This window comes from Saimiri boliviensis, chromosome 1, assembly GCF_048565385.1.
Source record: "Saimiri boliviensis isolate mSaiBol1 chromosome 1, mSaiBol1.pri, whole genome shotgun sequence".
In the NCBI taxonomy this organism is placed as follows: Eukaryota; Metazoa; Chordata; class Mammalia; order Primates; family Cebidae; genus Saimiri; species Saimiri boliviensis.
Genome location: NC_133449.1, coordinates 53669043 through 53685506, shown reverse-complemented (window position 1 = coordinate 53685506; position 16464 = coordinate 53669043). Strand labels below are relative to the sequence as shown.

At 39.1% G+C, this 16464-nt stretch overlaps 1 protein-coding gene across 11 annotated transcripts in view; it reads left to right on the top strand.

The window, feature by feature from the left end:
* The window catches only part of DNAH6 (dynein axonemal heavy chain 6), a 352679-nt gene that overhangs the window by 249169 nt on the left and 87046 nt on the right, over positions 1-16464 (top strand). For all 11 annotated transcript variants that reach the window (XM_074397642.1, XM_039462280.2, XM_074397653.1 and 8 more), the window contains 8 exons: positions 1020-1281; positions 2429-2552; positions 3053-3249; positions 4352-4555; positions 5298-5423; positions 8074-8238; positions 10654-10721; positions 14525-14705. In XM_074397642.1, the coding sequence (XP_074253743.1) occupies positions 1020-1281; positions 2429-2552; positions 3053-3249; positions 4352-4555; positions 5298-5423; positions 8074-8238; positions 10654-10721; positions 14525-14705 (1327 nt within the window). The remainder of the gene's footprint in view (positions 1-1019; positions 1282-2428; positions 2553-3052; positions 3250-4351; positions 4556-5297; positions 5424-8073; positions 8239-10653; positions 10722-14524; positions 14706-16464) is intronic.

Sequence of the window (16464 nt, the reverse complement as noted above, 5' to 3'; positions counted from 1 at the left end):
TATTTTGTACTAGATGATGGAAGATAAGTTTTCCTCTACAAGATATACACAGGCTAGTGGGAAGATAGATATGAAAACTAGTAATTTCATTACAATGTGAGAGTTGTATAGTATTGGGAGTGCTGAGAAAAGAGTGCCTAAGTCCAGCTGGGGATATGCAAGCAGGTTTTTTGGAAAGTGATGCTCAGTGGTACCATAGACAAGTCAGGAATGAGCTTTGATGTTCTTGGAGTGTGATGGGGCTGGGCAGGAGGCCACTGATTACATCATGAAAGGTCTTGAGTGCTGCACTTGACACTTCAGATTTCATCTTGGAGAGATGTAGTTTTCAAACTTTCTTTAGCAATACAAACGTTTTTAAAATAAAATTATGTTATATGAACCTTTCTATGTAAAACTGAGCAAAGGGCTCAGAGCACCACACCACCACCAGGCCTCCAGGGGACAGGGTGGAGAGGTCACCACTGATTCTTAAACTGGTACCTCGGTAGGGCCCTTAGAGCTCTGCAGAGCACAGATAGAGAGCTGTGGGCAAAAGGGACTGATAATTGTTGAATATTTATTACCTAATCAGATTTTCATGGTAGAAAGATCAATCTGGCAAAAGTTCAGAAGAGCAAAGTTCAAAGAGACATAAAGCCCAGTTAGAAAGCAATTGCAGTGTCCTGGCAGGAGATTTTAAGGGTGGGAACAACGACAAAGGAGGTAAAATGTGAGTGCCTACAGCATTTTAAAAATAAAACTATTGTTTCTATAATGCCTTATATTTCTAAAACTCCACAATTTTATAATTCTTTCTCTACCAAAGCTGAGTTGCATGGAACTACCTTAGACACCCATTTTCATTTTGCCCCATGAATTAATTGTGGTGCACCTAACTACCAATTACCAGAATTATAGTACCAAGATTAAAACCACCTACTTTTTGGGATAATATCGTAATTCTCAAAGGAGTACATTTCTTTCATTCTTACATTACTTAATTCCAGTGCTATTAATTTATCATGTTTGTCTTTCAGGCCTGACTGGCCGTCAGCAAAGCAACTTCTTGGTGACTCTAACTTTCTAAAAAGGCTTTTAGAATACGATAAGGAGAACATAAAGCCTCAGATATTGGCAAAGCTTCAAAAGTACATTAATAATCCTGATTTTGTGCCTGAAAAAGTGGAGAAAGTGTCCAAAGCATGTAAATCTATGTGCATGTGGGTAAGAGCTATGGATTTGTACTCTCGAGTGGTCAAGGAAGTCGAACCGAAAAGACAAAAGCTCCGTGCCGCACAGGTACATTGTCCGGATTGTGATATTTTATAGAATTGAAGGCCATTATCACCGATCATTCAAGTTCTCTATATAATGTTACTGTGGTCCTACGCAATATAGACAGTGACAAAAACTTTTGGAAATTAGCTTTTGTTTTAAATGAGAGCTGGCAATATTCTTTCAGAAATTACCTCTAAAATCAGCCTTCTTTCAGCCTACGAGGAACATGAGTTCCTCAGTATATTCATCTGAAAAAAGGGAATTAGGTATATTATTTGTTAAGGTACTTTTTAGCTCAAGCATCTGATGGTCTATATTTCCATTTGCTAAATACTTCCACGCTTGGTGGTGTCATCTGAGGTTTTAGAACCAGCTTGACCCTGCAATCAGATGTGAGGCCCTTCATCTTCCCAAGAAGAAAAAGGAATGATCATTTAGTAGACAGGTTACTGAAAAGAACTGTGGCTATAGAGCAGGGACTGGCAAACTTTTTCTAGAAAGACCCAGATAATAAGCATATTATGCATTACAGATTATGTGGTCTCTGCTGCGAGCACTCAGTTCTGCTGTTGCAGCACAAAAACAGTCATTGACAATATATAAATGAAGAAGCATGACTGTGTTCCAATATAACTTTATTTATTGACACTAGAATTCAAATTTCACACAATTATCACATTTCACAAAATATTATTCTTTTAAAAAATGTTCTAATTATTTAAAAATGTAAAAGCCATTCTTAGCTTGCAGACTGTACAAAAACAGGCAGCAGGCTATATGTGACCGGCAGGTCATAGTTTGCAGACCTCTCATGTGGATAACTAGTTAGGAAATATTAATTTCCACTATTGTATGAATATATAATTTGTTGCATCATTTAAAATTAATAATCCATTGTGGTAACTGATTCATCCTAAATGCTTGGTACACCTGTTTCTTCATTATGATTTATTTTGTTGGGCCTTTTTATTGATTTTGTTTTGTTTTATTTACTTCTGTTCTGGTATTTTACTTTAATTTATATTTGTTTCAACTTTATATATCATATCAAAGTCTTTTTGGACCTGAAAACAGGAACATATGTAAATTTTTTAAGATCTGTATTATTAATGGGCAAATTCAGCCTTCTTAGGGGGCCTTTTCTTAAACAGTTGCTTGATTTTATTAGGCTGAACTTGACATTACCATGGCTACCCTGAGAGAAAAGCAAGCATTACTAAGACTAGTGGAAAATCAAATAAAGGCCTTACAAGATGAATATGACAGAAGTATAAATGAAAAAGAAAGTCTGGGTAAGTAACTCATAGAATTTACATTGGCCAGGAAATGCCTGATTTTCAAAAGTAGCAAGAACTTTTAGGCAGTCAAATTTCAGCTTTTATCCAACATATAGAATGTATTTCCGTTAGCCTTCTAGTATCAGATAATAACTCATATGTTTTATATATTCAAAATCCTTTACCTGAACAAGCCTTACTGGAGCATGTTACATTAAAACACAAAATAGTGTGTGAATTTGATCCAGAAGCTAAATACTACAAGGGCATAGAAAGCACTGTCTTCAGCCAGAGTAATAGAGTGTGGAAAAAGAGCTCTCAATATTGAAGAGGCAAACTTAGACTTGGTTCTGAAATGGGAATGAATGCTGAATTGGTGTGAGGTTTCATAGAGATGTATTGACATCATTGGCTAAATAATACTCATTCTGCTATAAAAAGAAGCAGGTAAATAAGCTTTTAATATTTTACAAAAATATCAAATAATATAATCTGATTTTCTTAAAATTTTCCAGCAAAGACCATGGCCCTGACAAAAGCACGTCTAGTACGTGCTGGAAAGCTGACGGCTGCGTTAGAAGATGAGCAGGTTCGATGGGAAGAAAGCATACAGAAGTTTGAGGAAGAAATATCAAATATCACTGGGAACGTGTTTATAGCAGCAGCTTGTGTGGCCTACTACGGGGCTTTCACAGCCCAGTACAGGCAGTCAGTGAGTAACCCTACTTTCTGTAAGGAGGATAGGAAGAAGCTGAAACGGGAACTGGGGCTGGTTTATTTTTCTGAGTTCAGATAGAGGCTGTCCACTATAGAGGTTCTTCATGGCAGAATTTCTTTATATATTTTAGCCCTCCATTCCCCCTTCAGCCAGTGATGGTCTACCCCTAGACTTTCCTTAACACATTCCTCCCTTTCCTTCTCTTGTCTTAGAAAGCTATTCATATTCATCATTTACACAACTCAGAAACCCGGGGGAAGGAAAAGGGACGGTGAGTCCCCCTCTTTTGATCAGAAATGGTATATAAAGCCAGCCTGGATGAGATGTTCTCAACTGGTGAAACTGCAATAGAGGACCAGTCAACAGAAAGCGGAAGGCAGGACAGGAGGAATCTGTGCTTCCTTAGGCGTTTATCTCTATAAGAAAGAAAGCCTCTCATTTATCAGAGAATAAAAGTTTCATCTACATGCATTTTCCAAGAAATGAAATTATTTGAATGGATTTTACAGTCATTTTTTTGAAATGTCTTCCTGAAAATGTTTACCATTGTCCTTGAGTTATAAAACCTAATATAGGACTCACATATAGAGTCTCCAGGAGGTCTAAGGTCTTAGGGTGCCATATTTCTCCCTGGAGCCAATTATGCATTTTGGGTACAGACAGTTCTCTGTTGTGCATGACTGCACCACTCTTTGAAGGAGGTCAGATGCTAACATCCCTTTCCCTCATCTACTGATTGCTTGTACACCCTCAGTCATTGTGGTAACCCCAAACTTCTCCACATGCTTTCACAGTCTCCCAACAGGGAAAATACAAACCTGGTTGAAAACCCAGTCATTTGCACAAGACAACTGAGGTCCAAATCAGAGTATGGTGTTTCCAAAGTCACATCTAACTAATGGTATAGTTAGAGTGCCTAGATCTCCTGATTTTAGTCTACTGCCTGTGTCCCATGCTCTGATGCCAGCATGCCTGTGGAGACAGGCAGGGCTTATCTCTTCAGGCACTGGCTTACCGCTGCCCACCACATTTTACATGTGCCCTCATTTACTGATTGTTCCTGACTCTCCTCAAGTAAGCCTTCCCCCTTCTACAGCTTATAGAGTGTTGGATCCAGGACTGTCAATCTCTGGAGATCCCAATCGACCCTTCCTTCAGTCTCATTAACATTCTTGGAGATCCCTATGAGATACGGCAGTGGAACACTGATGGGCTGCCCCGTGACTTGACATCAACAGAAAACGGCATTTTGGTTACTCAAGGCAGACGATGGCCTTTGATGATTGATCCCCAAGACCAGGTGTGTAGCAAATGCTTATGGGAGTGGTCTTTTGGTTCTGCTTAATGTTGAGCTATCTATTAAAAATTATAAAAGTGGACTTTAATACACTTGAGGACTTAGATTTAACATACACGGAGATTTAGACCCAAAAGAGAGTGTGAAAGTCCTCTAAGCCAAGTCCTTCATTTTGTGGGTGAGAAACTAAGAAAGAAAGAGTTGAAGTGCTCTCATACTTGATTTTGATTGATTTTGTTTAGGGGACTGACCATTCGTTTTTTGTTTTCTGTGAGGACAGAAATCCACAGGTCTTCATTCTTCTGTAGTCCTTGTTCCTAAAAGGTCTGAGGAATGAGAATGAAGTCAGAGTACGATAGAATTTTAGGCCAAGCCTGACTGGAATTTACAATCTCCAGCATCCTTTTCTGACTCCCTAAGTTCATGGATCAGGTCGTACTAAATAGGGTTTGGAAAAGGAAGGCACCGTGGAAGCAAGGGAGACAAACTTGAATACCATAGTCATGACTCTGTTCCTAGATGGCTCTTTTCTTTACTTTTTCCAAATCTGAACAAAGAGAAGAGTCCCAAACATTGGGCTTAAAAGATGTCTTTATTGCCAGGGGCAGTAGGGGCGGTATAGTATACATATTTCAAATTTGTTTCTAGATTGAATAACATTTCCACACTTTCTTCTAAAGCTTTTGCTTTCTAGCCATTTATTATGCTCTGAAGCAAATATTCTGCTCTGTGTTTTTCCAAACAGGCAAACCGTTGGATAAGGAACAAGGAAAGCAAAAGCGGTTTGAAGATCATTAAACTTACAGATAGTAATTTCTTACGAATACTCGAGAATTCAATCCGACTTGGTTTACCTGTCTTACTGGAAGAGGTTTGCTTTTCACTACCTTTTCTCATGTTAGCTCCCAACTTTCAAGTCATAAATGGAATCCTATACAGGTCACATCCCCTCATGTTAAAAACACCAGTCAACTCCATTTTCAAATTGGTAACAGTACATTATCATATTGCAAGGGGAGTGGGAGGGAGGATCTGTTGACTTTCAGACATGGTTTTGGTGTTAAGAGGGCTGTTCTCTGTTTCCTGACACTGCTATTTCACAGACCTCGTTATGGTCCTTGATGGTGAGCTTCTCTGAAAATTCACTACAGTAGTGCAGTTCAGGATTATGTACCTACACTAACAATGTAAAGCCAGTAAAGTATTCTAGAGGGTATAAACATTATGCTTTACCTGGGCATAGCTCAGAATTGGATTAAGTGAATTAGATAAGAATGAACTTTTGTTAAAAAAAAAAAAGAAAAAGAAAGAGAAAAGGGAGGGCAGTATTGTTTGTTGAGTCTAGGTGCTCCGTTTCTTTGGCTATCATTGCAAGAATGGATGTTTTTTAAACTGTTCCCTCATTGCAACATTATTTGAGAAACAGTGGCAAACAATATAGATGTGGTTTGTATCCTCAGTAGCTTACAACTGAGGTGGGATCAGGGATAGTAGACAGAGAAAGAAGAAGAGAAGAAATGAGAGAGAAGGAGAGAAAGAGAACTTGTGATGAGAGCTTTGAAAGGGCAAAAGGAGGGGGCTGGGATGGTCACCAAGGGATAGACCACCAAGGCTGGTCTGACCTAGGTATGTGGCTAAGGGGAATAATTTAAGCTGTGACCCATGTGATGAGCTCAGCCATATGACAGGCTTAGAGAGAAGGGCTTCCCAGGCAAAGGGAACAGCATGTACAAAGGCCCTGGGCACAAAAGAAATTGGTTGATTTTCCTATAAGTAAGATAAAAATGAGTGAACAAAAGCATGGGCTATGAGTTAAGTCTCAGTTTAACCATGCCTAGAAGTATCTCTGCTTCAGCAGAAAGACAGAAAGCCCAAAAAGACCATGGACCAGGGCAGTTTAGCTGCAGCAGCTGCATGATGACTAGGAATTGTAATTAATATGTTAGCATTAACTAATATTTATTGCCTGTTCACTCCATGCCAGACTCTGTTCTCAGTGTTTTGTGTGTATTAACTCATTAATCCTCACTGCCACATCTCAAGATAGTTACTATTGTTATCCCATTTTGTCAATGAAGAAACTGAGGCTTAGAAGGGTCACATAAACTATCCAATCAGCCTTGCCTGCCTAGGAAATCCACAAGTTACACTCTTCCCAACTCAAGCCACAAAGAGCACAAGGGGCCTCAGTGTGACCAAGCTTGGCCTTGACCAACACAAGGGTGGTTCTGTAATGGATCCCAGTCACAGGGGAGGGTAAAATCTTCGGAAATCTTTGGCACAGGTATTTCAGCCCCAAACTGGACTCCTGAACTCAGGTTTACTTCATGACACAGGAGGTACTGAGGGACTTTCCTCTTTCACGGCAGCAGACAAAAGGTTTTCTGTGATGTTCGGCCTCTGGATGGAAGAGTCTTTTAACTATAGCAGAGTGCTCTTGAGAGAGGGAGTGGGCCCTTGTCAGGGCTCCAGCCAGGAACAGGACACTCTAACCGGTTCTTCCCAACTTTCTGTGCATTAGGGTCATCAGCATTATACCCCTAGCTACTTTCTGCATTTGCTAAAGTGGTATATTCAAATTTTGTCTCCACCCATTCATGGGTATGAAATCAGTTTAGACCATCTCAATCAACATATTCAAATGAAATAGAATTTTTTTAACCCAAAATTATATTGAATATGGGTAAATCTTATAAACTTTTGTTTGAAGAATTTACATGTATGGGTACCATGGCACACTGTGAAATAAATTTGTTACTATGGATGACAGTCAAATATTGAAAGCCCCTGAGCCATGGGACCCCCTCACATGTGTCCTGACATAAAGGTGTTTCTGATGGGATCCCTGGGCGATGTCTGTATACCCACATTCCTACAAATAGTCAGACTGACTTTGAGGAAAAAGGCATAACTATCATGTAGAATAGGCATTCACAGATACTTTTTCTGTAGAGAGTCAGGGAGTAAATACTTCAGTTTTTGCAGGCTTCATGCAGTCTCTGTGCATATTCTTTTTTGTTTTGGTTTAGCGTTTTTTTGTTGTTGTTTATATGTTTTTACAATCCTTCAAAAAGGTAAAAAAAAAAAATTCATAGCTCAAAGAGTCTAGAAAAACGGCCACACAGGGCCAGATCTGGCCTGCAGGCTGTCAATTGCCAGTCCCTGGTTTTAAACAACCATGAAAATGAACAGATCTTCATTTGTATGGGGCTTGTTGAAGTCCAACCTGCAGTTACTTAATCTACCCAGCTTCTCTCTTCTTCTCATGGAAATGAATAGTATATAAGATTCATCTAAATAGATGTATTGCCTTCAGATGCTCTTCTTTCCTTAGATTGCTAATAAAATGCTCACTGGAAAATAGGTACTTTTAGAGGTAGTGTGAGGATGTTAATAAATATCCATCAGATCACTGAAAAATTGTTCATTTGCAATATATTTTGAGGCCTAAGGAATTTTGTGAAGTTGATGCTATCCATTTTAATTGCTTCTTTTTGTGTTGTCCTGTTTTAATTTCTAAGCTTAGGGAAACCTTGGATCCAGCTCTAGAACCCATCCTTTTGAAACAAATTTTTATCAGTGGTGGCCGGCTACTTATCCATCTTGGAGACTCAGACATTGATTACGACAAAAACTTTAGGTTCTATATGACAACCAAACTGCCAAATCCGCACTATCTGCCTGAGGTATGAACTGCTGGTCTGGAATTCTCAACTGTTTATCATGATGTGATGAGTCTGAAGTTTGATGGGCTCCCACCTGGAAGGAAAGCTCTCCCTGCTTCTCCCTCATCTCCTATACACATCCTCCACTCTTGCTTCTCTTCTGAGATTTTATTCTGATTCCAATCACCCTTGTCATCACCATCTAGTTAGGTTGCAAGCCCCTGCCCACTGGGGCCCAGGCCAATGCTCTGTCTCTCCCCACTTCGTACCTCTCCAGTGCCCTCGCCATCTCCCTCCTGGTCCACAGCCACTCCTCCTAAACACAAGGCACCTCCCTTCTAAACTCTCTCTTCCCTCCATTGGCAAAGACTGCTTTGTTCCTGTTATTATGACTAATAAATGAATCAGAGCTTAATTGAGAGTCCATGGGGCTGGGGTGAAGGGAGGCAGAGGTGTCATTGTTTAAATGTGCAAATGCCCACAGCATATGTGCCCATACAAAGAGGTCACCCATTTGACAACTCGAGGAGCAAGACAACATTAGAGAATCATAATCCAGTAGTCCAATGTCAATACTTAGAGTTATAGGTGGTGGGGACATCTTGTCCCCTTCTCATGCTCTTAGATTCTTTGAGAGGAACTGTGTGAGCTCCATTCCTTACACATGTCCCTGAGACTCAGTAGACTCTAGAAGAATCCCCTCCTCTAGTACCACAATGTCCACGATAGTTGCAACAGAAATGAAGACAGCTGGGAATCCATTGCCCCTCCCATAGAGCTCCCACAAGGCTCCACCTGGCCACAACTCCCACCCCACATGCTCAGGTGCTGCCCCAGCTCCAGGCACATCTGCACACTCTGCAGGCTCTTACCTATACAAGGAACTTGACCTCAGAACTTTACTTCTTCACAACCACCACCCTCCCAAAAATATCCTTTCCAAAGAGTGTCACTTCATTCCATTCCAAATATATATTCCATTCCAAGGAGTGTCACTTTCCAAAGACTGACACACACACACACACACACACACACACACACACACACACACACACATATATACACATATGTATGTCACTCTTTCTGTTTCCAATACACCATTCCAAAGAAAGTCACTTTCATTTTAGCTATTGAATTACTCATAGCTATTTGTCGTCACCAGATGTGTTCAGGTTGAAGGAAATTGGCACATTGCTTGAATAAGATGGGGAAATATCATTGAAAGTTTAAGTTAGGATTTTTCTTGTCAGCCTCGAGGAGTTTAATTACACAGCCACCGACAGGGCTCATGTCCCAAGTCCCACTTCAGAGTTTAGAAAAGTGACCAACATTACCAGAGGCTGGGAAGAAGAATGGAGAGGGGCAGTAAGGTAGGGATAGTTAATGGAGACAAAAATATAGTTAGATAGAAAAAATAAGGTTTAGCATATAATAGTACAACAGAATGACTACAGTCAACAATAATGTATTGTACATTTTTAAATAACTAAAAGAGCATAATTAGAATGTTTTTAACTCAAAGAAATGATACATGCTTGAGGTGATAGAGGCCACCCCCAAAAAAGAACTGTAACCAACATGCCAGCTTTCAATGTATGATTTCTCACTTATTTAACTTTTGAGAGGTTATATTGCCCACAAGACCCAAGCCTAGCTCTGTGACAGGGGGCAAATGATCCCATTTCCAGGATCCTCAAGTCAATCATCTCTAAAAGGAGATCAATCCTACTTCAAGGATTTTGTAATATGGTAAATACTATAAAATTATAATGTGTAATACATATTACAAAATCCTTCAGATGCAATGTGTTCATTCACACACTCTTGTTATACTTACTAGTTTTTGCTATTGACTTATCAAGTGATGTCAGAATATATTATAGTACTATTTTTATTAAAATATTATTAGAGAAGGCATGTAAAGTTTTATCTATCGATAATAGCTTCTTTCAAGCAAAGACACATTGTGTCATAAGTAACTAAGTGATTTTATTACCTCATTTAGTTCTCTCAACTACCCTATGAGTTGTTAATATAACTATCCAAATCTTTAAATATCAGAAACTAAAGCTTAGCACAAATGAGTGTCTCATCCAAGATCACATAGTCACTAAAGGGTACATTTCAAATTTGAACCCAAGTCATTGATTCCAAAATACTGCTTGTCATCCTTTGCTGGCTCACCTTTCTGTAAAACACCATGTAGGATTCTATAACTGGTGTTTGAGGAACAAGATTGTAACTCATATTGGCAGGAAAAAACATATGAGGATTTTATAAGCCACATTACACCTGAAGTATATGTGGGGGTGAGTGTGTGTGCAGTTAGACCTGAGATACATCCACCTGGGTAGTAATGAGCTGTGTTCTAATAAAGAAAGGTATTATATTAGTTTGCACTTAAGCATTTGTATGCACTCTGTGCTTCTCTTCCAGGTATGCATTAAAGTTACCATTATCAATTTCACCGTAACAAAATCAGGTCTGGAGGATCAGTTGTTAAGGTAAAAAAAAAAAAAAAACAGAAATTGAGGGGAGGGGAGAGGGTGTCATGGGTTTCCTAAATATTTTGTTTGGAAATATTGACAAAGAAAATTTTCTGCTGTGTAAAAGTACTATACATGAACCCTTGATCAAAAAAAAATACAAGTAAATGGCCAAGTTCTTTACCATTTCTGTAGCTGCTCATGGCAGCTGACCTTGCCCACTGTCTTCTCAAGGACAACAAGGATAGACCCTTAATTCCCCCTGACTGTTAGGCCCAGGCTGGCAGCCGCGCCCCGCCTCTTCCCTTCATTAGCATTTCCAGCTTGAGCAAGTGAATAAACTCAGTCTTTCTGTTGTTCCTAGAAATGCACTGGTCCATACCTGTGAAAAAGCAGCTACTCCAAATACATTTGTTCCTGCTTCACTGGTCTTTAGGTGTTTTCTTAGCATATTTAACTGTCCACTTAAAATATATATATATAATATACACATATATGTATATATACTAATATGTGTATATATACATATATTAGTATATGTATGTATATATATGTATATACACATATATGTATATATACTAATATGTACTAATATTAGTATATATACATATATGTGTATATGTGTATATTATATATATATATTTATCCTTAGTGTACTCTGTGTGTGATTAAATCCCTATTTCCTGAATATTGGATTATGAGTTGTTAATATTAATCATCAGAATTAGCTAAGAGGTTCAGGAGACAAACTTTTAAAATATTTATTAAAATAATAACATTGAGGTTGATTCAAAATTCATTTTATATTTAATATATATTTAACCAACACGTATGTACACATATGTATGTATATAGGAATACATATGTATGTATTTTCATTCACTCTAAAGAAACACATAATTTAGACACCTGTTCAAAAGAAGTATCCTTATATTCAAGTCAAGATCATCCTGACTTACCCATGTTGTCACTAATGAGCTTAAGTCTTGTTTCTCTAGTTTGTTTTAGGAATTATTCTGCCAGCTACTAACTTGCTTACCTTCCATTAGGTTAACTTCTTTCCAATTAAAGGTTATTTCACCATATTTTATGAATTTGTTGTAAGGACTTGGCTGAACATTTTTGCATACCAGTTTATTCTTGTGCATAATTAAGCTCAGCTATGTCACTAAGCTGCCAGCATGTTAGGCTGCCTGGGACAAGAAGGAGAAGTGCCCTGATCAGAGCATGGGAAATGCTGGGACTCAGTCATGGAGTGCATAATCTCCCTGCTATTTCTCCTAGATTGATGGCATTGAAAGAGGAAGCTAACAGCCCAAAGCCAGAGTAAGGATAGAGCTGGGTCTGCCTGTGTTCTGACAGGCCATCACCTATTTCAGTTGTCCTCTACTCTGCTGAGCTCCTGGACAGGCAGAGATACTCATTATGCTCAGTTGCTCATTGCAGTTTTCCTCAGATCCTCTCCATTTTGAACACCACAGTTCACTTCCCTGCCTTCTGTAGAATGCCAGCAACAATACCTTAGTCCTTCTGGGGCAGCACCATTTTTCTTTTTTTTTTTTCTATTATATTTTAAGTTCTGGGGTACATGTGCAGAATGTGCAGGTTTATTACATAAGTATACACGTGCCATGGTGGTTTGCTGTAACTATTGCCCCATCATCTACATTAGATATTTCTCCTAATGCTATCCCTTCCCTAGCCCCCCACCCCCTGACAGGCCACAATGTGTGATGTTCCCCTCCCTGTGTCCATGTGTTGTCACTGTTCAACACCTAGTTAGGGGTGAGAACACGCATTGTTTGGTTTTCTGTTCTTGTGTAAGTTTGCTGAGAATGATGGTTTCCAGGTTCATCCATGTCCCTGCCAAGGACATGAACTCATTCTTTTTTATGACTTCATAGTATTCCATGGTGTATCTATGCCACATTTTCTTTATCCAGCCTATCATTGATGGGCATTTGGGTTGGTTCCAAGTCTTTGCTATTGTGAACAGTGCCACAATAGACATATGTGTGCATGTGTCTTTATAATGTAATGATTTATAATCCGTTGGGTATATACCCAGTAATGGGATTGCTGGGTCAGTGGTATTTCTAGTTCTAGATCCTTGAGGAATCACCACACTGTCTTCCACAATGGTTGAACTAATTTACACTCCCATAAACAGTGTAAAAGTGTTCCTATTTCTCCACATCCTCTCCAGCATCTGTTGTCTCCTGATTTTTTAATGATTGCCATTCTAACTGGCATGAGATGGTATCTCAATGTGGTTTTGATTTGCATTTCTCTATTGACCAGTGATGATGAGCTTTTTCTCATATGTTTGTTGGCTGCATAAATAACTTCTTTGAGAAATGTCTGTTCATATCCTTCACCCACTTTTTAATAGAATTGTTTGTTTGCTTGTTTTTTCTTATAAAATTGGGTAAGTTCTTTGTAGATTCTGGATATTAGGCCTTTGTCAGATGGGTAGACTGCAAAAAAATTTTTCCCATTCTGTTGGTTGCCAGTTCACTCTAATGATAGTTTCTTTTGCTGTGCAGAAGATCTTTAGTTTAATTAGATCTCATTTGTCTATTTTGGCTTTTCTTGCCATTGCTTTTGGTGATTTAGTAATGAAGTCCTTGCGCATGCCTATGTCCTGAATGGTATTGCCTGCGTTTTCTTCTAGAGTTTTTATGGTGTTGGCGCTTATGTTTAAATCTTTAATACAAGGCCATTTTTCAACTTCAAGGAATTCCATTCAAGCACTCAGACAGTCCACCTTCTTCTGTCTTCCTTTCTGTTTCCAGAAACTCTAACTTATCTCTCAGACTTTCTTGGCAGGCTCTTTTGATTCTTAACTTGACTAATTTGATTATTTTTTCTCTCAAGCTGTTTCCTGAGCTCACCTTTATCTTAAAAATTCTTTAAACCCCTCTCTTACGAAAAACTTAAACAGTTGAATTTCAGGTTATGATTTGTAATATTCTTTATATAATAATTTCAAGGTATCTGAATTCAGCATATACATAACGAGTAAATAATGGGTTGTTGCTTGAGGCAGCATACTAGTAACAGTACATGCCCTGGAGCCAGCAGACCCAAGTGCAAACCCACCTTGGCCTCTCATAGCCATGTGATCTTAGGAAGTGACTCACTAGAGTCTGTTTGTTCATCTGCAAGCTGGGAGTGATAACCACACTGCCCATCTTAGAGGGGCATTCAAAGGGTTAATAGATAATCCACATAAAACTCTCAGCAAGGTGTGTGGCATAGAGTAGTGTTTAATAAAGATTACCTCTTTCAAACGGAGACTGGGAGCAAATTATGAAAGAACAAGTGAAGGAGATATAAGTTCACATGTTTCTACAGGGTTGAAGCTGGAGGTAAGGCTCCTTTTTCATACGCAATCAAAAATCATTTCATGGAGGTGGTGTGATTTCAGAATCTCCCATGTTGATACAGAAAGACTATCCCAGGCACCATAAATATTCCAGGCACCATTTTCATCTTGGCACAAACAAGTGTTAGAGACAGAAACTGAATTAGAGAGATCATGTGTTCAGCAGGTCTTCCTAAGAGATCAGCAGAAGGTATGGGAACTTCATAGCATACATCTCTCAAATACAAAATGAAGAATCAGAACTGACATGTAGTTGAGTCATAAGCTACTATGTAAACCTAGCAAAAGAGACATGTTTTGCATTCAGATTCAGCTATCAGCATTAATGCTCAGCTAAATAGTATTCAGAATAAGAATGCTTACAAAAGAGAAAGAAAACTGGAAGCAACTTTGGGGCAGAGACATAATTTAGGTATCTGAATTTTGGTTTTAGTGATGTGGTGCGACTTGAAAAACCCAAGTTGGAAGAACAAAGAATCAAGCTCATCGTGAGGATCAACGCTGATAAAAACCAGTTGAAAACTATTGAAGAGAAAATCCTGAGAATGCTCTTCACCTCTGAAGGAAATATTCTGGACAATGAAGAACTTATTGACACACTCCAGGATTCAAAGGCAAGTAAAATATTTTTAGTATTTATATAAAGTGCATTACTTCAAAAGTTTTAGCTACAGCCTTTGAGGATCCTGCAAGAGCTTTTAAAGCAAGATGGGGGCCACACTGGGCTTCCATGGACACACAAACAGGTGCCTGCGTGTTGGGGCTCCTTGCCAACCAAAGAAACGTCGAGAAACTGTAGACCACTGCTCCTCTTGTCTTGTCTGCATTTCTTAAATAAAACACATAATGTAAAGAACTGTAACAAGATATAAATTGAAAGGAACAAAGACAGTAAACTTTTATATGAATGCCATCGCCTGCAGGAAGCCTCTCTCTGATATTCCCAGTGGAAATTAACTTCTTCCTCCTCAGAACTTCTACAGTGTCTTATCTGAATCTCTAGTACAGCACTTGTCACTGTTTACCCTATGTCACAATTATGCAATTACATGGCTTATCTCTTCTGTTAGGTTGTTAAGTTCTATGCAGTGGGACTCTGTGAATAGTTCATTTTGATATTCCTTCTCCAAGGATTACACACAGTGGTTGCACGCAATTGTTACCCAACAAAAATGTGTTGATAATAAGATGAAGTTTTACATTATTAAACTTCTTCAGTAAATTGTTTCTCGGATTCAAACCATGATTTAAGGCAGGTGTCTCCAAACTTTTTACACAGGGGGCCAGTTCACTGTCCCTCAGACCGTTGGAGGGCCGCCACATACTGTTCTCCTCTCACTGACCACCAATGAAAGAGGTGCCCCTTCCTGAAGTGCAGCAGGGGGCCGGATAAATGGCTTCAGGGGGCCGCATGCGACCCGCGGGCCGTAGTTTGGGGACGCCTAATTTAAGGAGTGTATACTAAGACCATAGCTTTCAAAATGATTTTCGTACATTTGTGAGAAACAAAATAATTTACTAAAAACCAAAAATCCCTTTGTCTTTATTAAGGCAGAAGCACATAGGTTATGTTTTTTGCTTTTGTTGACCTAAAAACTGGTTGACTGCTTTATGTCATACAGTCCCTTGAGACTGCAATATCAAAACAGTAATAAGCAAATAATTTGGTGTCTCTGTTTTTTTCCTCTCTCCTTTAGCTTGTTTGTTCATAGGTCTCTTTATCCTTCTCTCATTCATTCTTCCTTGGGTTACTTATTTCTGACAGTTATCTGTTAACCAACTCTTTAAAGAATGAAACATTTCTACAAGGCTTATTGTGAAAAAGAGCATTCTGTCTTCTCTTCCAACCCATGCCTCCCTTCATAGAGGCAGCTTTCTTGATTTTTTGGGTTTTTGGTTTTTGTTTTGTTTTGAGACAGGGTCTTGCTCGGTCACCCAGGCTGGAGTGCAGTGGCATGATCATGACTCACTGCAGCCTCCATCTCCTGGGCTCAATCCATCCCACTCCCCCTTAGCTTCCTAAATATTGGGGGCTACAAATGCATGCCACTATACCCAAATAATTTTTCACTTTTTTATTTTTTGTAGAGAGCATCTCACTATGTTGCCCGGGTTAGTCTCGAACTCCTACCCCCAAGCAATCCTCCTGCCTTGGCCCTACAAAGTGTTGGAATTACAGGAGTGAGCCACTGTGCCAGCCAAGGCAACTACTTTCATTTTGTGTCTTAACTGTTATCTACACCTGTAACACACACACAAACACACACACACACATCTTCCCATCCTCTGGCCTCCCACTGTAGTTATATCCTGATTACAGCTAACATTAAGTGTTAACATTGCCTAAGGGTGAAGATCTGGCTGTAAGTATTT